Source organism: Mus caroli, chromosome 3, assembly GCF_900094665.2.
Source record: "Mus caroli chromosome 3, CAROLI_EIJ_v1.1, whole genome shotgun sequence".
Taxonomy (NCBI): domain Eukaryota; kingdom Metazoa; phylum Chordata; class Mammalia; order Rodentia; family Muridae; genus Mus; species Mus caroli.
In genome coordinates, this window is record NC_034572.1 from 135981252 (window position 1) to 136008482 (window position 27231).

Genomic DNA, 27231 nt, shown 5'->3' on the forward strand with positions numbered 1-27231 from the left:
GTCAAGAAGTCTGATCTAAAGACTAGGAAAGAGGCAGGTGACAGATACCACACACCTGGGGGTATGCTATGGGCATCACACAAGAACAACAGCATCCACTCTGATCCCCTGATCCCCCACATGTTTACTCTCAAGACACTGTTTTTAAGTTAGCACTTCATTCTACAAAGTAAAGAGTCATTCGCAAAATCTGACTTCCATCACTGTCTGATATATCAAGTACATCCTACCTTGTAGTTTGTAACTTGAAATCCAAAAAAAGAAAAAAAGAAAAAGAAAAGTCCTTACTGGTTTGGGTTAAAACATCTGTTTGGGAACAGCCTAGGCCTCAGATAAACCTGTGTGTGAACCTGTAATATGTGACAACTTGGAATGTCCTCACTGTAAGTCCATCTGTAGGTTTTCTGAAAGACTAAGAACTCCAGCTTTGACTTGCTGGGTGCCTTTATATCCTTCTGCACTAAGGCATTGGCTCCACAGAGACCAGACCTGTCTTTTCATTGCTGTATCCCATCACTTGCACAGTGCCTCGGAGAAGAATTGCTGGCTGATTTCCTGTGTTCTTGTTTGCTTTTATCTCAGGTGATAATTATGGTGCCTTTTTATGACTGTTATGAACCCATGGTGAGAATGGCCGGAGCAGTGCCTGTGTTTATTCCCCTGAGATCTGTAAGTCCCCTGTCAGCTATGGGCTTGAAGAATGTCGTAAAATATCAATTACTTTGTCACTAAAGACATAGCTAAGTCTTTTGAAAATAACGACTACAGTAACTAAGGTGATTCATAGACTCCTCCATCAGTCTTGGACTGTCTCTTGTTGCCTATAGTTACAACTGGCTTGTGGGAAAGAGCAACAGCTGTTTTGCTGAAGGAGTTCACTGTTTCCTTTAACCAGTGTGTACATAAGGCCTGGGTCCTCTGGGTTCTCGAGGTTGAATTAGAGCCTAATTATGTGTGTGTGTGTGTGTGTGTGTGTGTGTGTGTGTGTGTGTGTTTTCTTTGTTAATCATTTATTCGATTGCCTATGTCAGGTCTGTCTTAAATCTTCGTTTTCCATTATTAGGTTGTCTGTAAGACAGCAAACATGAATTAGTTTGTTAAAAATCACATCTTATTCTTCATGCCTAGAAACCTACTGACGGGATGAAGTGGACTAGCTCTGACTGGACATTCGATCCTCGAGAACTGGAAAGTAAATTCAGTTCCAAAACAAAAGCCATAATATTAAATACTCCACACAACCCCCTCGGCAAGGTGAGCGAGCCTCTCTGCCCACACCGGCTGGGAGTCGCTGCTCTCTCATGTGTAGAGTAACTGGCTGTGCCCTTTCTTTTCATGTGTGCAGGTGTATACCAGACAGGAGCTGCAAGTCATTGCTGACCTTTGCGTCAAGCACGACACTCTGTGCATCAGCGATGAGGTTTATGAATGGCTTGTCTATACTGGACATGCGCACATAAAAATAGGTACCGATTAAGAGTCTCGAGTCGGAATGTCTTTGGTCACATGTGGAACAACTGATCAGAAAGGATCCCAGGCCAGCTTTAAAATAGTCTCTGTGATGGGCATCTGTGCGACACTTACAGGAAGTGTTTAGGTGGATCATGCTTGAGGGATTAAAGTTCAGCTGGAGGGACAAATGTTCAAGTGAGGAAAAGGACTTGAGATCATATTACGAAGCCGGGACACCAGCAGAGTAGGTCTTTTGCCTGTCTTTGGCTTCCTAACAAGAATCCTGCTGTTCCTCGGTGTGTAGACCCTGCCTGGCACAGAACTTTTCATGAAAAGGTTCATGATTGTTTGTGCTGAATGAGTTGCCAAACAACAGCAAGGAATTGTAGAATGGCAAGCTATTGCTATTCTGTCCTCAGCGGGATTTTGCCATTGCTACTAAGCTATCTTACCCAAATCCTACAGTATTATCCAAGCTCTCAACTGCAGCACTTTAGTGCACAGACACAGTCAAGCCAAAAAAAAAAAAAAACAAAAAACAAAAACACCATATGCATAACATAATAGTTTTAAATCCAAGTTATATTCATAGCTTTATAACAAAACTGTCACAGCAAATGCATTTGAGGGTTTTTTTTTTTTGACTTGGTGATTAATATTCATTTACTAGATCCTCTTGTTAAGTGATGTGTAATTTTCAAAATCAGATAAGTGGCAGCTACTGCCAATGGCTTACAAAAATCATGCATAAGAAAACCTCTAAGGTGTCTTTTCAAAATTCTATATATTGCCTTGTCCCCAGAGTGACAATGATTATACTTGGGGAACTACAGCAAAAGGAATTGGTTCTGTGACTGCAAATAAATAAATAAATAGGTAGGTAGGTAGGTAGGTAGATAGATAGATAAAGTCAGAGTCAGTTTTGGGTGAAGGTCAGAAGCAAAATGTGTCTCTGCCACCTTAGGTGATGAATAGGGACTGTGAAGAAATGGAAACTCCAGCCAAGCATGGTGACACTCACCTATAAACCACGCCACTCCTGAGTCTGAAGTAGGAGGGTCTCCAGTTCAAGGCTAGTCTAGCTAGAGAGAGGCATAAACTACAGAGCTTGATCTCAGCAGCTGGCCTGAGAAGGAAACACTCACAGATGCTTCTCCACTCCAGTCTCTGTTACCAAGCCGCACCATGACTTATCCAGTGTGTATTGTAAGCTTTAGCCTTACCCAGACCTCAGTCTGTGTTGTAAGATTTAGCCAAGTGTCCCTAGGACACTGGGGCGACTTCATCTGGAGATAAGTGATTAATCTGCATTATTAATCTTCAGGCTTAATGATCAGATTCAGTGTAGGAAGGGGTATACTTTTTAACAGTCATCCAAATTTTGGTGGCCGCTAGTTCCACTGAAGAGGACTAATTTTCATCACAGCAAGTCTATAAACAGAAAATTTGTAGTTCAAGATGTTAATTACACAGCTCAGTGTTATTATGTGCCCAAACTGGGTTGGAACCCACCATGGTTTATCTTGTTGATGACCTGTCTTAGGTCATTTGGACGATTTCCCAGTTTGAAACTCAGACCAATCTTTAAAAATCAAATGTTGTGGTCCAGAAAGATAGGTCAACAGAGAGGGTGCTTGTTGCCAAGCCTGAGAACCTGAGTTCCACCCAAAGGACCACTATGCTGACAGGAGTGTACTGTTTCCTTGTATGTGATAAGCACCCAGAGGACAGTAGAACTGATGCTATTTGATAAAGATATGCAAAACTTTTTGAAACTTCATATCTATGGGGCACTCACAAGGGATGGGATGTTTTGACATCACAGACCCATTCTGGAGTCCTGTCTCTCTTTCCACCCTTCTCTGCGATACAGAGACCCAACTCACGTGGTCAGGCTCGCCCAGCGAGTACTGTCACCTACCAAACCATCTTGATGGCCCCCTGAAGACACATTTTTAACTCAGACTTGCTTTAGTTGTTGCAACAGCTTATAAAATTAAATTAATGCAAAAAATATGAATTCACTATGTAATAATTTAGAAAAATGCAGTTTGTTTGCCCTGAAGCATGGGTATGCAACCAATGCCTCCTGCCTTTCATACATATAAAAATAAAATTAAACATCTAAAAAAAGAAAACGGTAGTGAGCCAGATGTGGAGGTGCACACCTTTAATCCTAGCATCCCAGAAGACAGAGGCAGGTGATCTCTATGAGTTCAAGACCAATCTAGTGTATGTAACCAGTTTCAGGCTAGCCCAAACCACACATTGAGATACTATTGCAAAAAACGCTGGAGGGGGAGGAAGAAAATGGTCGTAGAATTTACTCTTACTGGGTGAGATGTTCTTGGCTGGGATATCGTCCAGTGGCAAAACTGGTATCTTAGCCATCACAAAGAACCTGCCTCTCTAACACATACATGTATTTCGTTGATATTCTAAATCACTAATATTTGGATTTCTTTTCCTTTTATGCTATGCAGCTAATATGTTAAAAAATACTGTGATTACCTTTCATACTATAGCACAGAATGCCATCCCCTCCTCTCTGCCTGCCTAAGCCTATGTGGTGTTCCGAATCACAGCCAAGTCAACCCTGGCTCCCTTGCCCTTTACCATTGCCTAACACCCCCTACTTGTCCCCACCCCAGCCCTCAGCACACTGTCACTGCTGCCACCTCGTGCCTAATTCTTAGCCGGTGCCACTGCCATGTTTCCTCAGCTCTCTGGTACTAACGGATTTGATGCGCCACTGTGAATGTGTGACTTTAGAAGATATCAGTCAAGAGGCTTGTTGACTCTGGTTGAAAAAACAATGTTCCAAAATTAAAGGCAGTGATGCTTGTACAGTAGACTGCACATTTTAACCACCACTCTCGGAAGTGTGGGAAAACAGACCTAGAAAGAAGTGTTCAGTGGTAGAGCGCATGCCAAGCATGGGAGAGGTTCCAGATTTGATCCCCAGTACTGTCCAGGAAAATTAGCTGCTTAATGTTGCAGTCATGACTAGCACTAGGAACTGAGTGTCCCAGCTTCAGTGACAGCTGACACCTGGCCTGTCCTGCTGGTACCACTGCTGAGGTGACCTCAGTCTTATCCCCAAGGCCACATGGTAGAAACAAGAGAGAACAAGCTCCCAAAAGTTGTCCTTCTGACATCCACACATCCTGTGCACAGCTAGGCCAAAATTAAATAGATTCATAGATAGATGGATAGATGGATGGGTGGACAGACTGACAGACATAGATAAAGTGATGAAACTGTTGTGCATGTCTGCATATTGGTCCAACAATGAAACAAACTACAACAGTTTTAACTAAACATGACCTTAAATTTGAATTATCTAAAAAAAAAAAATACTGAAATAACTCCACTAAGGATACTATGTAATATATCTGTTTTCCTTGAGTTCATGTTGTCTGCATTGTGTTTTTAGACTATATTTGATAAGAAATAACTAGAGAGGAGATATATAGCCACTTATTTAGTTTTCTTTTCTTTTAAGCCACTCTTCCAGGTATGTGGGAGAGAACAATAACAATAGGAAGTGCTGGCAAGACATTCAGTGTGACCGGCTGGAAGGTAAGAGAGAGGGCACTGCTGGGCTGGGACTCAATGGTAGAGCAGGTAGTTTGCATGTGACAGCCTTGGGTTCAGTCCCCAGTACCCTGTAGAAAAATCGGGCTCTTAAAAACAGGCCGTCGCTTTAATTTCTGTAGAATATTTTGCATTTTAAATGCATACATAATGTATATGGGGTTTTAGAGTTATTGATCCTTTCTGTCTTTACTGGTCAACCTTTTAGTTTTAATTACATGTGTTTATTTGGGAGCAGGGGTAATGTGTGCTGTGGGGGATGTGTGAGGGTCAGAGGGAATGTGGAGGAGTCAGTTCCTTCCCTCCAATGTGTGGATCCATGATACCTTGGGTCCTCAGGCTTGGTAGGAAGCAAGCTTTTACCTTCAGAATCCTAGCACCCACCCATGTTTCATCCTTTTTGAGACCAAGTGATTTCTTAAAAGAAAGAAAAATCAAGCAATTTTTCTTCTTATGAGTGACCAACTAATAATACATTTTCTTTACAAAGAATATTTACATATGAAAAGAGAAAAATAAGACTGATTAATACTATGGTTTTAACTGTGGCCCCAGCACTGAGTGTTTTTATGCATGCTAATTTTTTTTTTCATTCTTAAAAGCACAGTATAAAGTAGGCATGGTTATTGTCCCTATTTTGCAGATTATAAAACTAAAATCATGGGAATTTTTACTGTCTTGTCTGAGATCATACTGCTAATAAACTGAAATCAGGGCAGGTCAGCCACCTTCAGCCCCATGCACCAACCACTAAACTGTTGCATTCATCCAGGTGTGGTGGCCAAAGCCATTATCCTGAGCCCTTGGGAGTGGAGGCAAGAAAATCAGGAACCCAGGGTCATCTTCAGCTATCTTGTGAGTTCAAGACTAGCCTGGGCTACAGGAGATACCATCTCATAAGACAAGAAATAATCCCCCAGTTAAAATTCAGTTCTCATTCAGCCATATTGAGACTAGCTGGGGCTGAGACACAGGAAGCACTTGAGGCCAGGAGAATTAAAGATCTCGTGTGCTTTAATTGTGGGGGAGTTGTCTGAGCTGCCATGCAGAGGCGCTTGTACCTAGACTTCAAGCAAGTGCAACTGCTGGTCTTATTCCTCCTGCGTATCAGAAGTGACACATCAGCAAGGGGAGGGGCTCACAGTGATTCTAGATTGTGTTTACCTTCAGAAGGCAGGATGAGGGGTGAGGGCAGAGCTGGGAACTTTAAAACAACAAGCACTACCCCACATTCCTCCTGGGGACATTTCTGCATCGCCCGTATTTGTCATTTATGCTAATGACTCTCTTAGATATGATATATATCCTTAGGTTACTTAAGATCTGCTTTTGTGGTTTTCCTTTCCAGCTCGGCTGGAGCATTGGCCCTGCTCACCTGATAAAGCATTTACAGACTGTTCAGCAGAACAGTTTTTACACTTGTGCGACTCCTTTACAGGTAAGTGTTAGCCTTTATGCCTGCGCAAATTGAACAGCCTCTGCATGAGCGAGCCCTTCTACTACACCTTGGGAATTCTGGAGTAGACATGTAGCCTTTGGGTGCACCCCTAATTTCAAGCTGCATAATTTATATCACATTTTAAAAGCTCCTGTTACCATACAGGATAGTATGTTTTAAGAGACAGACAACTCTGGTGGTCATTTATTTTTTGTACTGCAGTAGCTATTTAAAAGAAAAGAAAACATCCCTGGGTGTGGTGATGCCTGCCTGTTATCTTAGCTCTTGAGGCTTCAGTCAGGAGGAGCATGAGTTCAAGGCTAGCTTGGACCACACCGAGACTTTAAAGCATGGCTGGACAACAACATACTAGGTGCCCAGTGGAAACAGACCGAGGACACACAGTATAACCATTCAGAAAGATTTCCAAAATATATCGTGAAATTTTTAAAAAATGAAAATCCATGGCAGTACGTATGTGTATTAATTTATACTATACTCTGTGTAAGAGAAGTGGGATGCCTCCTTAGATGATCCAGAAGAAAGCAGCTCAGGGCTGCCTGTGTTGGTAGAACTGGCTGATGAGAAGTAGACAGCAGATCCATTCTCCCAGGTTGATCTTTCTCTCTAGCACAGTGCCCTGCCTTAACCTCCCAAGCTGTGGGAGCACAGGCAAGTACCACTATTTCTGGTCCTGGATGTAGAGCTTTGTTAGGCTGTTGCTATTTTTGTATACATTTCTAGAAACGGATCTATTTATCATCCTCCTCTGAATACCCCAAACAAACTAAAACAATATTCTACTTCTAGGAGGAGCGAAAGCACAAGAGAGTAAAAGTCTCTTGTCGGTGTCTACATCCAACCGGTGGTTGAGTGTTTCTCATCCAAGTTGTCTGTCTACCGAATAGGAAAAACTTCCATTATTTTTAGTGATTCTCCTAACTATGATAAAGGCTAGTTCTGCAGGTTTGCTTTATTATATTTTAAGTTCATTTTACCACCTCAAAACAAAGACATTCACTTATTCAACTAAGATTTACTGGAGATTATAGATTTTACAGACAAAAAGCCACTGGACGCACATAGCTTAATACCTAGTCAAGAGACATACATAATAGAGATACTTTTAAATGATATTATGTTACACTTGATAGATGCAAAGAAAAGGTTGGAAGGAAGGAAGATGTAATGACCCAAGTTGGAGAGGACATGATGTCATATTGGACTAGCCCCATGGAGAAGAGAGCATCTGAGCATGGGTTAACCTAGAGAAGAGCCTGTGGTCAGAGAGACTAGAAATACAACCCAATGGTAGACAGCATGGCTGCCATGGGATGTGGGAAGCCATGGCAGTTTTGAACGTATGCTATTGAAAGGAGTCTGGGGCTTCATGGAGGGAGAACATAAGAGAAGAGTCACCAGAAAGAAAATCAGAGGACTGAACTGAACTGAGGATGGCAGAACTGATGGGGCCCTGGACACAGTTGGAAGATTAAGTCAGTGGTGCCTGACACTGGGCAAACATGCTTGGGAAAAAAGGGGGTCCGGGTACACTCAGCACAGCTGTTTGTGTCTTTGTGCTTTGAATTTTCCAGGGCAAGGACTTCTAGAGTAAATGAACAAACTGCTCAGAAAGGTACAGCTGAAATTCTATAGCATTTCCTGAAGCATCTTATTCTGCAGTTCAGAAAAAACAAAATGTGCTCAGACAGCTATGTTTGGAAACTGGATGCTGATCTCCTAGTGTTAAAGAGTTCTGTCTCCTTGCTAAATTCTCCTGCCTCAAAGACTTATATGGGATCTCGACCCCTCCTACCCGGTCTTGCTCTGTTTTTTGCTACAGCTCTGTCATACATAACAGATTTTCTTTCCTGGCCTTTCTACCTCACCTCCTCATCCACCCTTCAGTATATAATTATGAAATATTATATAATTATGAAAGCCAGGGCTTTGCCTATGATGTTAACCATTCTATCCCCAATGCCAGAAGCCATGGCATGCTTTGCCTGCCAAGCATCTTGCTCTCAGCTTGGCAGATCTCTGTGCTTCATGCCCACTCTGTGACTTGTTTTTATCATCCTGACCTGCCATGCTTCTCAGCCACTTGCCTGATCCTTACTGACACATTGTTGTAACAAAATACTAGAGACTGAGTAGCCAATACAGAAAAGGAATTTAGGTACTAGAACAATGGCTCAGTGGTTAAGAGCACTGGCTGCTCTTCCAGAGGTCCTGAGTTCGATTCCCAGTGACTCCATAATACCCTTTCCTGGTATGCAAGTGTACATGCAGATAAAGCACTCATACACATAAATGAATTAGTAAATTAATTAATCTTGAAAGAAAGACAGAAAGGGAATTATTTCTCATGGTTCTGAAGGCTGGGAAGACTCAGATCCTGACCCTGCCTTCTAGAAGCCATATCAGAAGGACCTGCTACCTCATAGGTGTCTCTTTTTCATTGTGTTCTCCCATGATGGAAGTGGTTCTGGTACCATTCCTGGGGCCTCTAGTCTCCTGGGCCTAATCACCCTGCAAAGGCAAAGGCATTGGGAGTAATGCCTATACCTGGGAGAACAAATTCACCGAATGAAATGAAGGGAACCCGAACATTAAGTCCTTTGCTCTTTACAATCTGGTTTTCTTTGGTCACATTTTCTCTTCTTTGTCACCACTGCCGAAGGAGTTACCCACAGGTCCCAGAGATTTGTCTCTAGATGCATTCACTCCTTAGGACCAGAATGGTTTCAGTATTTCTTCTGAGGAATGGGGAACTTGGGTTTGCTTGTCTAGACAGCAGGCCAGGTTTAATTTCCTCCAGTGCCTTCATCAGGAAAGACTCACTCCATCTTCACCTGTCTAGCCATTCTTTGAGACTTAGCAAGCCGGACCACAGCTCATCTCATTAGAAAACTCTTCATGTCTGTTTCTTACCAAGTACATCATCTTTACATAACAAATCTTTTTCAGTTGGGATTTTGGTGTCTTCCTCTGTTTGTCATATTAGAGTTAAATGTTTACACAAAAAAACTCCTTCCGCCATTAACCTATGGAGCGGAATCGTCCACGGGAAGCTGGCTGTAATTTACCGAGTGACTTCTTGACACAAATCTTACTATGATGATCTTTATTTAGCCTACCAGGGAATTGAGCCATAACTGACGCCCTTTGTTAACGTGCAGGCAGCCTTGGCCGAGGCATTTTGGATCGATATCAAGCGCATGGATGACCCTGAGTGTTACTTTAATTCTCTGCCAAAGGAATTAGAAGTAAAGAGAGATCGGATGGTCCGTTTACTTAACAGCGTTGGCCTGAAACCCATTGTTCCTGACGGGGGTTACTTCATCATTGCTGATGTGTCTTCATTAGGTTTGTGAAGAAGTCTTTTCTATTTATGTCAGAGCTAGACACTCAGGTTTGAGATGATGGGATAGAGGTACAGGGAAAGGGGCCAAAGCCAGACCTGCATCTCATCTCTAGAAGAGAGCGTGTTTTCACAACTCCAGCACTTCCAACGATTCACTTTCCTTTCAGGACTTTTTAACCTGAACTTTCACTGCTGATAAATGGTTGTTGGGTCATTGTTGTGCTAGGTGTTCTGTTACAGAACTGTTCTTATTGTGTGCCAGTGTGGAGCAGAAAATTCTGAATGTGAAACAGTACATTTGAAATCGTTTTTTTGTTTGTTTGTTTTTTGTTTTTTGTTTTTGCTAACTTTCCTAAGTGCTATTTGGTAAGAAAATGGAAGTTTCTAGAAGTTGTGAAGCTGTAAGGAAATGCCTGCTATTTTCAAAGCTACAAAAATGAATGCTATAAACAGAGGGCCAAGCACTCTAATACCCTCTTCAAGAAAGCATGTTAGCAAAAAGAAAGAGAGAGAGAGAGAGAGAGAGAGAGAGAGAGAGAGGGGAAGGAAGGAAAGGAAAGGAAAGGAAAGGAAAAGAAAGGAAAGGAAAGGAAGGGGAAGGGGAAGGGGAAGGGGAAGGGGAAGGGAAGGAAGCAAGCAAGCAAGCATGTTAGCGCCATCTTTGAAGCCAGGAAGGCTCAGAAAACCTTACGTTTCCAACAGTCATACAGCTGAAATCCTTACAGTTCTTTCTCCAAAAACCATGGGTTTATTCCTTTATTTTACACTGGTGCATGGGGCGGTCAGAGGAGGCTCATGTGTGGAGGTCAGAAGACAACTTTTGGGAATGAATCACTTTTTTCCTTCTATCATCTGGGACCTGGGGGGTGGGGTTGAACTCAGATCATCAGACTTGCCTTGACCCCCTGAGCCATCTTGCCAACCCTCCTATGAATGGGTCTCTGTTACCTGAAGGTGATGCTATACTCTTGACTTGCCACCAACACATTTTCAAGTTGGAAACATAATGTTTTACATGTAACTTGTTGACCTTTACCGACCTATGCAGATCTGTCTGAGTCCTGGGATTTGAGGGCCTTAAAGAATGGGGCAGACTCCAGTCAAATGCTGTAGACAACCCTACCTCAGTGTCAGTGTGCTCTTATACATGAATGTAGCAAAGAAAACATTGACCCAAGGATGGTTTTTTGAGCTCAGAAAAATGTGTAAATAAATATCAGGAAGCACATTCTAAATATTAACAATATTTAATATTAACAGCAATATTAATTAAAAATTAATAACAATATTAAATATTTCCAGAGGCTTCTTAGGACAGATCAATTTAAACACAACTGCCTGTCATGTACTCTAGATTATATCTGGGAAACCGTGAAAGCAAGACAGACGGCCATATCCAGATTCAGGGTACACTGGGGACAGCACTCAGAATGTCCTGTCGCCAGAGTGTGTTATGTATCTGTGTTCTGACATCTAGCAAGAATAAACATGTCCTATAAATTTAGTGTAAATGTTTGTCATAGGACTCATGAAATCATATCCAAAAACAATGCGGGGAGCAAGGAAAAGGCCCTCTCCTCTGCCTTTTTTCCTGGAATCTCTCACACAGTTCCCCAAAGCATTGTTCACCATGCATCATGCCTTTGACCGTGTTCCAGCAGTTTTACATAAAATGTATATTTCTTTAATATTTTAAAAATATTATTAATAGTAAACCTTTGAGTATCCTGTATTGGTAAATTATGATTAACCTAATATGGTTTTCAATATTTTAGACTGTAATAACCTTAAATGCAACTGAACTTGAGAAACTAAAATTTCTCATTTATGCTAAATTTGAGAAGCCTAAAAGAAAATTCAATTTTATGTGAAGAATGAATGGCTGTATGTTAGCTTTTTGTGGCAGCATGAACGTAGATTTATTAAGAGAAAGTGAGGTGAATTCCTGAGAATGGGAGAGTCTCCCTAATCTTTATATTCATGTCAGAATCCTTGTGTAGTACACACGCATTAGACATTACTAATTCTTTTCATGATCACAGGTTTTAGAGAACTGGAAAGCTAGATTTTCTTGTAGCTGAGGCTGGAGGTTCTTCGTGAGGTCACAGCTCCAACCCCACCTTCATGAGGCTACAGGGGAGGCCTTCACATTCCTGGGGTGTGCCTTTGCCAGAACACACCCTTACCCTGGTGATGGGCGTACCTCCCATGGTTTAGACTGAGATGCCCCTGTGGCTCTCAACATGCCTGCTCCTAGTTTCTTCCCACCATGGAGCCTTTCAATTATAAAATTTTCCACCTAAATTTATTTATTAAGAGAAAACAGGTGGGGGGCTGGAGAGATGGCTCAGCAGTTAAGAGCACTGACTGCTCTTCCAGAGGACCTGAGTTCAAATCCCAGCAACCACATGGTGGCTCACAACCATCTGTAATGAGATCTGATGCCCTCCTCTGGGGTGTCTGAAGACAGCTACAGTGTACTTATGTATAATAAATAAATCTTTTTTTTAGAGAGAGAGAGAGAGAGAGAGAGAGAAGAAGACAAGTGAATGCCTGAGAAATGACGACACTCCTGGATCCAGTTATTCCCAGACAGTGCACTCTAGAGAAGGATCATTACAATGTGCTGTTAACCATCACAGGACTGTAGTGGGCTTGGCTTATTGCACTAAGCACGCATTCTATGTTGCCTGAGTCAGTCCATCCTGCACCCAGTACTAGCTATGTCTTAGATCTGGATACAGTCTGGTTAAGGAGTCAGGAGAATTTGGATGGAAAACCTTTTCTAATGTTGTGGAGATGGGAAAATATCCCTTCTTTATGATATGGGGAAAATATTAACATCTCAAGTTCTCACGTGAGCAAAATGTCATTTACTGTATGTGAATTGTTCCTCATATTAGAATTTGGTTCTCCCCTTTCCTATAGATAAACATTTACATTCTATCTGATGGTAGTATAAGAATAAAGGCAGGCAGGGGGCTGGGGAGGAGAGATGGTTCAGTGTTTAAGACAGAGGACCAGAGGACCAGTTCCTTTCTCAGCACTCAAGTCGACTTGTCAGTCAACTTCATCACACAGTGTGAGACTCCAGTAGGGTGTATGAGTAACCTCTAGAAAGTTCTAGGTTACGCCTGTTTGAGTCGGGAGAAAATGTGAGCCCTGGCAGGCTTAGGTGATGCCTTCGTTGTCTCTGACACAGCTCTCCCCGCACCCACCTTTCCCTGTGGTTACAGGTGCTGACCTCTCGGACATGAACAGCGATGAGCCTTATGACTATAAGTTTGTGAAGTGGATGACGAAACATAAGGTACTGTTTACTGACCTTCCCGCTGCTCCCTTATCAAGCACCTTGTGAATGTGCCTTGAAAGACACAGAACTCCACCTTTGTCTCTTCTCCTTTTTATTTTAAAATGCTTTGTGTAGCTTTGTTGAGACAGTCTCACTCTGTAGCCTTGGCATGCCTGAAACTTGCTATATAGACCAGGCTAGCCTCCAACTCTTCTAATTCTAGCTTTCATGCAAAGAGTCCACTTAGGACTTGTTGAGGAATTGAAAGTATTAAAAATACTTTTTCCTTTTAAAAATTACTGTGACCCTCAGCAGTATATTTCTAAAGTCTGTGGCCCCTAAGTGACATCTGGAATGTGGGCTGCCTTTCCATCGCATCACCTTGTGTGTCTTTCAGAAACTGACAGCCATTCCTGTTTCTGCGTTCTGCCACTCCGAGTCTAAACCACACTTTGAAAAGTTGGTGCGGTTTTGCTTTATTAAAGTAAGTTGTTACATTCCCACAAATATGCATTTACAGTACCTTCACTCCAATTTACAAAGCAGCTTTTCTTTTCTATTTCCAAAAAATGAAATGCTAAGTGACACTTTTAAAATTTGACTTGCTAGAGCCGGGCGTGGTGGCACACACCTTTAATCCCAGTACTTGGGAGGCAGAGGCAGGCGGATTTCTGAGTTCGAGGCCAGCCTGGTCTACAAAGTGAGTTCCAGGACATCCAAGGCTACACAGAAAAACCCTGTCTCAAAAAAAAAAAAAAAAAAAGAAAAGAAAAGAAATTTGACTTGCTGCCATGAAATTGGTGGTAAGTCAGCATTGAGCCTTGTGTTTGCTGGTTCTTTTAGTTCATTCATTTATTTGTGGTTTCTTGAGACAGGGTCTTGCTCTGTAGCTCAGGCTGTCCTCAGATTCATGACAGTCCTCCTGCCCCAGTCTTCAGGTGTTGGGAGCCACCATCCTTGATTCAGCCTTTTTTGAGGGGAACCACATAGTCCTAGCTGAGGGAAATCATTACACCTGAACCAGAAGCCTCTCAAGAAAGATGTAATCTGGGCCGGGGAGTGCCTACGTCGATGCAGCACTGGCCAAGAAAGCAGGAGGACCAGGGTTCAGATTCCCATACCCAGCATAAAAGCCAGATAGCCAAGTTGTCTGAAAACTCAGGAGACAGAGACTGGATTCCCAGGCCAAGCTGACTGCTAGCCACGCCAGCCCATGGTTGGTAAGCTCTGAATTCCATGAGAGACCCTGCTTCAATATATAAACATGGGGAATCAAGGAAGACCTCCAATGTCCATTTCAGGCCTCTACAGATATGCACACACATGAGAAATATGCACATACCATATATACATAGATCCCACCTGCATGCTATGGCTACTGAAAACACTCATCCTTAGGTTATTTAACATAACATAAATACTATTTTTAACTTTTTGATATAACCTATCAACAAATTATGGAAGACTTACCTAAGAATAGAATATGAGTATTTACAATGTGACTATTTGATTGACTAAAATGTAAAAGGAAAGGGGGCAACATTTGGAATGTAAATACATGTTAAAAAAAAAAAGTAGGGTTAATAAGGCATAGCATTATACTGTCCATCTTAAAAGATTTAAGTCCAAGTATTTCCCTACTTACAATGGAAACATTGTTAAGAATACTGCGTGTTGAAATGCATTTCCGGGGGCTGGTGAGATGGCTCAGTGGGTAAGAGCACCCGACTGCTCTTCCAAAGGTCCATAGTTCAAATCCCAGCAACCACATGGTGGCTCACAACCATCCGTAATGAGATCTGACTCCCTCTTCTGGAGTGTCTGAAGATAGCTACAGTGTACTTACATATAATAAATAAATCTTAAAAAAAAAATGCATTTCCCATGAGCACACCACTGAACAGTGTAGCTTTGGCAATGCAGCACAGAAAGAGGGAAGCAGCTATTTTCCTTTGAATCATGAGGCCCCTTGCTACAGACAGTCCCACATTAGTAGAGAGTATGTTCCTGTATATCACCAGCTCCCCACTCCCAGATATCAAAAGCATGACTTCTAATGAATATCTGTCATCATAAAATAAAAAAATAATCAATGGAGCCACCATAAGCCAGAGGCCATCTTTGTAAACATACTACTGAAAATACAAACATGATTAACAGAAGGGGAAGAGTAACCTTAGGACTTCAGTTTTAGCTGGGCACGGTAGCCCACACCTCTAACCCTTGCCAGGTCTACAAAGCAAGTTCGAAGACAGCCAGAGCTACATGGAGAAACCCTATCCTGAAAAAACAATAAACAAACAAACAGTTCCGTTTTCAACCAGTCAACACAGCCCTACCCTTTTCCCCTCTTGGAAATAACTCGGGCGAGCTGTAACATGATTTCACGAATTACGTGAAAGGGAGGGTTGCCAAGTAGTGTAAAGGGAGTGGTAGAAGAAAAGAGGATGCCTGGAAAGACTTCCTGCCTCAAAGGACAGATCAGGTACCAAGAACAGTGGGAATTCAGCTATTCTGGCAGAGGGGAAGTGGGCACGGGTCTGCAGTCGTGTGAATGCTGTAAAGCAGCGTGGGAAGGTGAGTGTGCTTGGGCTACGGATTTCCTCATTGATCTGGCAGCGTTGCCAAAAGCTGGGTTGAAGTAATATGGAGGAAAGGTCCTCAGTTAGGCCACGTAATTAATTCCCAGATGGCCAACTCCTACATTAAAGGTGCATTAAACTTTTGATGAACAAGACAGACTCTCTGCTGTCTTCAAGCACTGCCCACTTCCTCCTCGATAAATCTCTGTAAATTCATGGGGCTGGAGAGATGGCTTAGTGGTTATGAGCGCTGGCTGCTCAGATCAATAGGAGCAGTGTGTGCACTAGCGGGGAGAACTCACAGAGGCATTCAGTCAGAAATCGTTCACATCCATAACTGAACGTGATACACCTCTTCCAAGGACATCATACGGCAAAGGAAAGACACTGGAACAAAACAACCTCCAGAGGACTCCCCGGAAAAATGAGCTGTGCTGTGGGAGAGTGACAGACGGTGACATTTGAAGTTCAAAATGCTTAAGGCAGTACTTGAGGTTGAGACTTTTCAAGTTTAGGAATGTGAGGGTGTGGCGATGCAGGAAGATAAAATGGGGTCTCTTTGGAGAACAGGGGAGAAATTGAAGGGAGAATACTTCGCTAAGCACATCAGGGGTGAGAAAAGTTAGTAAAAGAATGTGGAGAAGAATACAGGATTTTACAACATTAAAGAGAAAAGTATGGTCATGGAAGGAAAATGAAATATGTAGTCGAGTCTCCAAAAAAAACAAAAAAAAAGTGGGAATAGAGCTCCAAATAATTGTACAGCTGTGTTCACAGGAATGCTGCCTTTAGCTAAATGCTTGGAATGGCTCAGGAAGGATCTAGAATAAGATCCCAGGGCTACCTCTGGGCAAGGAAAGAGAGAGGCTGAGGAAGCGCGTGGGAGGAAGTGCGTGGGCGGAAGTACATGGGCTGACCTAAAAACAACGTTGAAGGGCGGGGAAGATGCCTCAGTGGTAAAGGCACCTGGAGAACCCCAGTTGGGATTCCAGTACCCACGTGAAGCCGGTCCAGTTCAGCAGGCTTGCAATCTTACAGCAAAATGAGAGGCAGAGAGACAGTCCCGGTATTCATAGCATAACCATGAGACCGCATCTCAGATGAAGTGGAAGGTTAAAACCAATACTCAAGATTTTCCTCTGACTACCACGTACACCTCACACAGATTCACACTCAGACACATGCGGGTGCACATTTCACTCCCGTGTGTACACCCAAAAGAGGAAATAGTTAAGCTGGGCAGTGGTGGAATATGCCTCTAATCCTTGCACTCAGGAGGCAGAGGCAGACAGATCTCTGAGTTCAAGGGCCACTTGATTTATAGAGGGAGTTCCAGGACTAAATAGAGATACCCTGTCCTAGAAAATTTTAAATACTTGAAGTGCAATCTACATGATTTTATAATTTCTAAAAGACCACCTCAGAGTATCTACTTAACCACTAATGATAGCCCATCATTCCCCCAATATTTCATTGTGTGTTCCCCACCAACAAGGACATTCCAAAATCACAGAACACCACCCTCAGCACCAAGACTTAACCTTGACAAATTGTCATCCCATCTACAACTCAGTCCCTATCCGAGTTTCACCGATGGTCCCTCTGTAAAATCCTCAGAACAAGCAAGCTTTGGCACTGGCCTGAGTCAGGTCATTCCTGTCTGGCTGTCAAGGCCGGAACTATATGTTGCATTTAGTTGTCATGTTGGCTAGGTCCTTGCATTTAACATTCACTGCCTTGACACTCTATAAAACTCAGCAGCCAAGGCCGGAGGTGGTGGTGCATGCCTTTAATCCCAGGCAGAGACAAGCTGGCTTTGAGACCAGTTTGGGCCACACGGCCACGGTCCGCAGAGAAACCTCCCCAACCAATCACTGTAAGGAAAGGCTCTCCAGTTTGACCTGTTACTGTGGGCGGAAACCACGTCTGCTTGCCTGCTACAGTTATCTTCAAAGTACATCATGAGGTGGAGCTTGCATATATTTAGTATAAGGTTAGGGTTTTCCATTAAATTTAGTAACTATTTTGAAGGAATTGCTTCGAAGTTGTGATAGAATTCCATCTCACACCAAGCAACTTAATTATTTTCCTTATGCTTTGGTAGCAGTAAAAGCTCATAGACTTCTGTTATATTTGATGAGTTCTAATTTGTCATTGTCACCTAACAATTGTCATTGTTAAGTTTCTCCAGAATTGGGCCACTGTGAATCCCTTTAAGCTGGCTTCTGTTTCTTTTGATTTGTCACCAGCATTTTGGGACATCTTCTTGACCTTTCTACACTAGGTTCATTTTATCAATCTGGGACCAGCCATTCCCAATTAGTCTGGTTTCTTTTAGAGTCCAGCTCTGTGGGGGAGGGTAGGGGGTGGGGTGATGTTTGGGGGTTTTTATTCTCTTTTGTGTGAATAGGTGTTTTGCCTGCATGTATGTCTGTGTGCTGTGTGTGTGTGTGGGGGGGGGGGGTGTCATATCTCCTGGAAGTAGAGTTACAAACAGTTGTGACCCACTATGTAAGTGCTTAGAACCCAGCCTAGGACCTCATTGAGAACAAGTGCTCTTGATCATCGCTCTGGTCCTAATCCAAGATCTAGATATTGAGAGTGTTCACTGCTGTTCTGTGATGCTGTCCCTAGGCCCTTCCAGCAGAGGTAGAGAATATATAAATACATTCAAATGCATGCACAGTCATATGTCAGTCATACCTCTGCATCGAGGGCTGATTAATTGCATCCCCTACAAATCTGTATTTACAAAACCCCAAGATATTCAAGTGCCTTATATAAATGTCATACTACTTTTCTATAATGTATGCACGTCTGTGTACCTTAAATCATCTTTAGGTTATTTATAATCTAATGCAGTGGAACACCATCTAAATAGACGTTATAGTGCATTGTTTCTGAATCACAACAAGAAGAAGAAATACGAGCATGCTCAGTTCAGATGTAATTTCTTCCCCTGCATATTTTCAATCATCGGTTGGTTGAGAAGCAGAACCCTTGGGTAGACAGAATTGATTGCATGCATATTTACAGCTACATTTATTTGTATCCAAATTTATTGAAAACTATCATATGGCTAGTTGTATTTTTTTTTCATTTCTATATTTGTAACTCCCTTCTTCAAGGATGAAACCTGGTTCCCATCATTTAATTACTTCATACCTTGGTATGTGATTGAGCTCTGGCTAGAGTCTCTCTCTCTCTCTCTCTCTCTCTCTCTCTCTCTCTCTCTCCCTCCCTCCCTCTCTCTCTCGCTCTCTCTCGCTCGCTCGCTCTCTCGCTCTCTCACTCTCCTTCCTTCCAGCCTTCCCTCCCTGTAGTGGATACAGTGTTCACAGATAAGGAAATAGAAGCCTGAGCATATGATTGGATTTTAATGACAGACATTAGAACTAAACCTAAAACCTGCTACGAGAGGTTGTCTTGGAGAACGGGGGGGGGGGGGGGGGTTGGGGGGAAAAGCAGGAAGGCCTTGCCTGAATGGCTGTTTTCAGCTTTCTAGATTTTTGTTTAGTTTTTTAAATATGTTTGTGTGTATACAAACTCACGTATAACAGAAGAGGTCATCAGATCCCTGGGAGCTGGAGTTTTAGGAAGTTTTGTGAGTCACTCACCTGGGGTGATAGGAACATGATTTCTCTGCAAGAACAGTACACACCCTAACCACTGAGCCAACTTCCCACCCCTCCCCTTTTAGTTTCCACATTTCTGTTTTTACTTTGATATTGCTTCTTCATCTAAGACTATAGATTCTCTTAAGTTTTGGGGTATTGCTAGTATGGTTTTTATCTTCAATGGGTTTTTCTAAAGTTGGGTGCCACAAGCACCCAGCTATGCCTTCTATATTTAAATACTGCAATATCTTGAATTTATACTGGTATGTAACGATGCAATTATTTTATTTCTAGAAAGACAGCACGCTGGATGCTGCCGAAGAAGTCTTCAGGGCCTGGAACAGCCAGAAGTCTTGACTGGTTCCATCTTCTTGCAAGGACTTGCTGCTCAGTGCTGCCACCTCGTGGGCACTATAAAGAAACATGGTTCAGGACAAACATTTAAATAAGAATTTCCATTGTCTACAAAGTTAACCCCATTCCTAACCATGTTCGGTACATTCTGGTTTTATTCGTTTGGAATACATTAAGGTGCCTTCCACTGCAGTGGTGGGAGAGTCAACTTCTCCGTGCTGTACTTGCTCATGAATGGAAATGGAAATCACCGTTACTGCACCAGGTGTAGCATGGCCTGCAAGCCCAGCACTTGGGAGGGGGAGGCAGGAGTTCAAGGTCCTCCACAGTGACATAGTAAGCTGGGGGTCATCCGGGGTTACGTGAGACTCTCAATAAATGAAAGAAACGAAACCAACACATACCTCATCTGCAGCTCGTCTGTGAGGACCGCAGGCTCATTCTGTGTAAAGCCTGGCAACCTACAACCCCTCACAGGAGGTTGGCCAGTTTCACCTCTCTGTCCTGCTAGGCGCCAGCCACGAGGGTGCCTATAGCTCCCTCCCTAGGACACTAGACTTTGCCCCTGGCTTTGTTTTTTTCTCTTCCAAGGGCTGCTGTGACTTGGGTGGCCTCAAGGTCCACGTGGGCAGTCTATGTTTTCCATCCCCTGACCTTGTTACCTCTGCCGATGTTCACCTCTGCTCCACCTGAACCACCCACTCCCTTGGCCACACCTTGAAACTAACATCCGTCGGGGCCGTTTCACCTTTGAGATAGTAAACACATCCTCTCTCTCTATAACCAACTGTCTTCTGGCTCATGCTTTTGTGGCCGTGTTCCCTCCCTCCCCCGCCCTCCTTTCCCTTACCATCCCCCCCTCCCTCTCAGCTCCTATTTAAATTTAATACAGTTCCAAACCCAATGTTTCCCAGAAACTGGTCCATAGCTCTTTTAGGTCAGCATCAACTAAGAGCCTCGGGATCTGGCCCTCCCAGGTGATGTTCACACAGCCTACAGTTTGATCATCTCTGCTGCAGTTCCCAGAGCTCTCAGTGTGATTCCTATTATGCCTCTTAACTGCACTCATTTCCTGGCCAACCTTCACTTCCATTGTTCTGGGACACTTTTGACTTATTGCCATGTTGTTTGAACTTGCCTAGCTGGTCAAAAATAAGGACTCCACCCTGGGGTTGAAGTTCTAGGCCTGTACCTGGGCTGCTGAGCACACTCAGGTAAGCGCTAGCAGCTATGAACTCATCCTTCACCTTTGATAGACGTTACTGTGATCCATTCCCCAGTCAGCCTTCTCTGCCTGCTACCACAGCAGCAATTGCTAGCATACTCTATGATAAGAAAGAAAATCCACCCCCTCTCATCCCGGGTCACAGCCCACTACCAGCATCACAACCAAGTCACAGCAGGATCCACCTGCTTGTGGGAGACACCAAAGGACAGACAGAAATCGCCTGTGATGTATCTCTCTGGCTCAGCATTTGTCCATCCTTTCTTCATCCCACAGGGACAAAGGTCATCCCTGAACCTTCTGGGCCACACAAGTTGGGGATGGGGATGGCGAGGGGAAGGTTGTTGGTTTTAAAACTGGTCCAAGTCTCAAAGAGAAAGGTTACACCTGGAAATGAGTTGGAGACCCAGACCAAAAAAAAAAAAAGTAAGGCATAAAACGGCAGGAGACAGCTGTTACAGGGCATACAAACCTCGTGGAAAACTTTTGCCCGTCGCCTTGCAGAGGACCTGGTCCATGGGGTGGTGTTTCACTGGTCTTGAGCCTGCTCTCTGCAGCCCTGAATCCACCCATGCTCTGATCGTCTCTCTCCTCACATGCTCAGACCTAAGTCCATCTGTTGTGTCTTTATTTTCTGCTGACCCCTCACAAGTGGACTGCGTCTGCGCCTCTTCCATCTTACATATGTTTTGTACTATCTCTTCCTCCTGGGGGCAGAATTCCTCCTTCCGTTTTGGTCTCTCCTCTGTCCTTCCCTCTCTTCCCTACCTGTCTTGCTTTCCATTAGCAGGACCTTGTACTTGTTTATATCCCTACCCTGGCCAGGAGAGACAAAAATACCAACAAAAGGGGTGTGTGCTGGGTGTCAGCTTATGGGAAAGGCTGCATGAGGACAGACAGCAGGAAAGGGCAGAACCAGAGGGCCGAGCAGCAAGTTGCCACTTTAGCATGTACTAGGGTGGATTTTATGGAGGGAACTTGGAACTAGACGGAGGGGAAGAAGAGCGAGCTTGTGGAAATCTTAAGAACATTCCAGGTCAGGGGAAGGGCTGGTGTCCACGGTCTTCAATCTGCCTCAGGAGGAGGCTGACAAGGGGACTCAGCAATAGGACCAGCTTAGGCTCTGACTGATTCTCCAGCTTAGATTTAGTAGAGCCTGGTTCTCCAGTGAAGACTCTTCGTGCCTGTGCTGGCTGGTTTTATGTCAACTTGACACAAGCTATAGTCACCTATACCAATTGAGAAAATGCCTCCGTAAGATTGGACTGTAGGCAAGCCTGTGGAACATTTTCTTAATTAGTGATTGATGAGAAAGGACCTAGTCCATGTGGGTGGGGCCATCCCTGGGCTGGTAGTCCTGAGTTCTATGAGATAGTAAGCTGAGCAAGCCAGAAAGCAGCGCCTCTTCTTGGCCTCTGCATCAGCTCCTGCCTTCAGATTCTTGCCCTGCTTGAGTTCCAGTCCTGGCTTCCTTCAGTGATGAACAGCTATGTGGAAGTGTAAGCCAAATAAAACCTTTCCTCCCCAACTTGCTTTTTGATTATAGTGCTTTTATCACAGCTATAGAAACCCAACTAAGGGGGCTGGAGAGATGGCTTATTGGTCAAGAGTACTGGCTACTCTTCCAGAGGTCCTGAGTTCAATTCCCAGCAACCACATGATGGCTCAGAACCATCTGCAATGGGATCTGATGCCGCCCTCTTTTAGTGTCTGAAGACAGCTACAGTGTACTCACATAAAGTAAATAAATCTTAAAGAAAGAAAAGAAAAGAAAAGAAAAGAAAAGAAAAGAAAAGAAAAGAAAAGAAAAGAGGGAGAGAGAGAGAGAGAGAGAGAGAGAGAGAGAGAGAGAGAGAGGGAGAGAAAGGGAAAGAAACCTAACGAGGACAATATGCCTCTGCTCCAAGCACCTGACCCTGAGAGAGCCTGTCTCAAAGGTGTATGTATAGATGCTGAAAATAATAGTGTGGAGAAAATTCCCAGTTCCCCTCAGCCTTTCCCTTAGTATTTATGAGTAGGGACACACCCCACCCCAGCCACCTTGTCCCCACAACATGACATGCCACACACCGTGTTAGGTTGCTACTACCCACTTGGCTGATCTCAGCTCGTCTGATCCTTGGCTATCAGTATTTTGATCTATACCATGTTCTCCTCATTATTTTCTAAAAAATTCGTTTACTCTGTATTAGTTCATCTCGAACCCATCTCCAGCCTAGGCCTGTCTGTGGAATTCCATTCATGTCTGAATCCACCACCTCCTAATTCTCATTTCTGTGACTGTTTCACGGTCTGGGGTGCTTTGAGTAGGTCTGGGCCCCCATAGATTCGTGTGTTTGAATGCCCTTTCCAGGAGGAGTGACACTATTAAATGTGTGGGCTTACTGGAGGAGGTATGGCCTTGTTGGGGGAAGGGTCACTGTAGAGGTGAGCTTTGGGGCCCTCTGTGCTTAAGCTCTGCGCGTGCGCGCACACATCCCCCCCCACACACACACCAACACCGCACTTGTTACTCCTTGGTATGCAGACTTTGACCCTCATGCTGGTGGGAATGCAAGATGGCTGCTGCATCCCCATGCCTTCACACTCACACTACATTCAAGGTGGAGGAGCTAGAGAGAGAGAGGAAACACACACACACACAGAGAGAGAGAGAGAGAGAGAGAGAGAGAGAGAGAGAGAGAGAGATCTATTAAAGTGGCTTGCAAGCTGTGTTTCAGCTAGTCTAACAATGGATGTCTCTCAATGGAAAGTTCAAGGATCTAGTAGTTGTTCAGTTAATAATCCTGGATGTTTCAGCTGGTCTTCAGTACACACCAGAATCCTGGTGACAGCTTTAATGCCAGTAAAGGAACGGACTTTCCAGCAAGAATGAGGGTGGACGATGGAAAGGGCTTGGGGCCTTTCCAAACCAAGCCACTGCACCCACCAATGGACTTTGTAATGCACAAGATAAACAAACCTTTATTTGTTTAACCAAATATAGCACTTTGTGTTTTCTATGGAAGGAGTGCTGTCTGAGTTCCAGGTCAACCTTGGAGAAGAAGATCTATCATCAGAGGCAGAGAGTGAGCAACCCCTCAGTAGGTGTCTGTCACACTCCAGGGAAAAGATGGTCGGGATTTTGAGGATGTAGGAGGGGGGGGGGCAAGTTACAGCCAATCTTGTTAAACTCAAAGATTTCCCCCATTCTAACCAAAGCAGCTATATAAACAGACGATTACCAAACATTTTGCGAGAAAAGGTATACCCAGATAAAACAAGGGGCTTCCCGGTCGGATTAACCCTATAGGTAGACAAACAAAACAAATCTCGAGCACATTTCTGAGACGAGAACTTCGTTGGATTGCTGCTCTGAGAATGCAGCTAATTACTCTGTCCTTCCAATGAAACTGTTAGACCTAGTGGGGAAACCCCCACTCAATTCCTGATTCGGCATGCACCCAAGAATCACGAACAGACGGCCAACTTGATGTAAGAACACGAGGTAGTTTAATGACGGAGCTCCGGGCCGACACATATCTCCCGCAGGAGACAGAGGTGTTGACCACATGGTGGAGTCATAATGGCGGAGCTCCAGGTTGAAACGTATCTCACGCAGGAGACAGTGGTTTCGACCCCGAGGCTTGGAAGCTAGGGACTTTTATAGAAAAGGGGTCGGGTCAGGGAGGAATTGGCGCGGTTTCACATGATTGGTCCATTTAAACATCAACAGACTGTCAGAAGGGCGGGAGATAGGGAGGCACCAGGCCAGACAGGACATGTAACCATGGGCCGGGCCTGTTCTGCTATGTTCTTAGCCCCAGGTTTTAAAGCTCACAAACTTCTCTTTGGGCTATTTGACATGAATCACAGGTCTCAAGTATTATTGCCTTTCAAAACCATAAGTTCCCCTGCCAACAAACATCCATCTTGGGGTCTATCAAAAATAAATTGTAGTGATAAGTGGGTTTTCTAATCAATATTAACTTCACCATGTTAGACAGATGCTACCCTCTTTACATTTCCACTCAGCATTTGTAAAAGAAATATTACATAAATAGTGTTGGAAGCGGTGTTACCGGACACTCTCTTTAGTTGTCTATCAACACAACAAACACGCAGCTCTGGCTGAACCCTCAGAGCCGTGGGTTCTAAAGCGCTGCTTTCTTTCCGCATAGATTCCTATGTTAACTCACGGAACACGAGGTTTCTACTTTCAGAAACCACGACACAATCTGGTAAACAACGGGGGAGTGGAAAAATAAAACTCTCGATTCCGAGACTTCTCCCCCCTCAGAAATGCTGTTCTCCCGGTGAAACACTGGCATCAGGCTCCCCCCTTGAACGTGATTATTCCGAAAAGCTCAGGACCTTTCACGGGGAGGCTGGTGAGACAGCTCAGGCACGTGGTGCTTTCTACAGGAGCTGCACCCCCATTCCCAGAATCCACATCCGGCAGCTCACATCATTCCTCCCCCAGGAAATCCAGTGTCCGCGCTGGCCTCTGTGGGCATCCACACACACAGAAAGATAAAGCTTAAACACATTCGCATAGATTGTCTTGTTCATTATGGAAGCCAGTTTGTGTCGCGTTTCCCCTGTATTTCCCTTGCCTCGTCATGTCTTCCCTGCCCTTGATGCGGTCGGTCTCGCCACCCTGGCCTCCTTGTCTGTCCCTGGAGACCAGGCCAGCTCCAGTTTATTACTGTGCACTTGTGATTCCCAGTCCTGGAATGGCTTACCCTAGGCTACCTGACTACCTCAGATCATTATTCAATTCTTTCCTCAGGGAGGACCTGACCTTCCACCCAAAGCTGGAAGTCTCAACGGGATGTGCTGGGTCTGTGCACTGCCTTTTAGCTACTTCAGTGTTTGAGGTTTAAAAAAAAATCACATTTGAGATGATTTAGGTAATATGGTGAGATCTCATCTTAAAATCAATCAATCTATTGATCAATCAATCTATAAAAACAATTCTTGCTGGCCTGCCCAGCTTCCCCGCCCCCTGCTTTCCTCCTGAGCACCCAATCTACTTTATACCAGGTTTTTCTCGTTTATGAGTCTCTCTCCCACCCCAAATGCAAGTTCCAGGAGAGGGATTGAGCAGATTCTAGCACATGGTAGGCAAATCCCGTGTCTTAAATAAATGAATTTTGACCACTTGGAATTGGCCATCAGAATGCCATTGTTATTTTGAACTTATCTCTCTCTGGCTCCTGTCTTTCACTTATTAATGATTTACTAAGATGCTAAAGGTTGTTCCTACAACTTCATATACACTTCGCATGTCTCCGAGTCATCTTACTTAGGGTTTTGAAGCGTCTCTGCTTAGGTCCTAAGCTTTAGGACTGCAGCTGATCCATAGTGTGGGAACTGTGGAAACTGTCCAGGGCAGACAGCCTGAAGTTACAATTGGCCCTGAAGCTGCAAAATAATGAGATTCAAGAGCCCTCCACTGCATAATCATGCAGTTCAGATTCACATCCGCACGCACAAGAGCTTAGTTAGTATTTGCTGTTTTGAGTGGGACAGTCAGTACCAACCTTTAATCCCAGCACCCAGGAGGCAGAAGCAGGCAGACTTCTGTGAGTTCGTGGCTAGCCAGAGCTAAATAGTAAGATGATGTTCCCAAAACAAAAGAGAACAAAAACAACACCTGATGATGATGATGGTGGTGGTGATTTGCTATTTGGGAAGCCGGGAATGGAAGCTGAGCTTGGTAGGGCATCCCAGAATTATCCAACATTTTTGAGGCACAGGTATGAGGATCAAGAGATTGGAAAACAGCACCCTTTGCTGTGAAACTCTATCTCAAGCAAACAAAAGAATGACCAGACACTAAGTGTCCATTACACTAAGAAGGGTTAAATTATTGTACATCATTGGGCGTGGTGGTGCATGCCTTTGATCCCAGCACTCAGGAACAGAGGCAGGTGGATTTCTGAGTTCAAGGCCAGTCTGGTCTACAGAGTGAGTTCCAGGACAGCCAGAACTATACAGAGAAACCCTGTCTCAAAAAAAAAAAAATGCCGTCAAGGCAAAACAGAAGCTAAAAAGGAGAGAGAACTGAAAAGATGGCTCAGGCTTAGGAGTGGATGCTGCCTTTGAAGGACCAGGGATTATTTCTCCATCACCCTTGTCAGATGGTTTACAACCACCTTCAAATCTATCTCCAGGAGATTTGACGCCCTCTTCTGGCCTCTGCTGGCATCTGCACCCTCCTGCACAACCCAAACACAGAAATCCACATTTACACATAATTAATACTAAAGTAAAAACTTTTTTTTTTTTAGGAGAGAAGCTTTCTGCATGGCCATGAAATTAT

At 43.9% G+C, this 27231-nt stretch overlaps 1 protein-coding gene across 6 annotated transcripts in view; it reads left to right on the plus strand.

Moving 5' to 3' along the window:
• The window catches only part of Kyat3 (kynurenine aminotransferase 3), a 42823-nt gene extending 22341 nt beyond the window's left edge, over window positions 1–20482 (plus strand). For 5 of the 6 annotated variants that reach the window (XM_029474942.1, XM_021157231.2, XM_029474940.1 and 2 more), the window contains 9 exons: window positions 583–669; window positions 1129–1254; window positions 1346–1466; window positions 4958–5034; window positions 6398–6487; window positions 9670–9856; window positions 13091–13164; window positions 13544–13630; window positions 19640–20482. In XM_029474942.1, coding sequence (XP_029330802.1) covers window positions 583–669; window positions 1129–1254; window positions 1346–1466; window positions 4958–5034; window positions 6398–6487; window positions 9670–9856; window positions 13091–13164; window positions 13544–13630; window positions 19640–19702 — 912 coding nt within the window. In that variant the 3' untranslated portion in view covers window positions 19703–20482. The remainder of the gene's footprint in view (window positions 1–582; window positions 670–1128; window positions 1255–1345; window positions 1467–4957; window positions 5035–6397; window positions 6488–9669; window positions 9857–13090; window positions 13165–13543; window positions 13631–19639) is intronic. The other variant, XM_029474941.1, reaches the window with a different exon arrangement.
• The last annotated feature ends 6749 nt before the right edge of the window (window positions 20483–27231 follow it).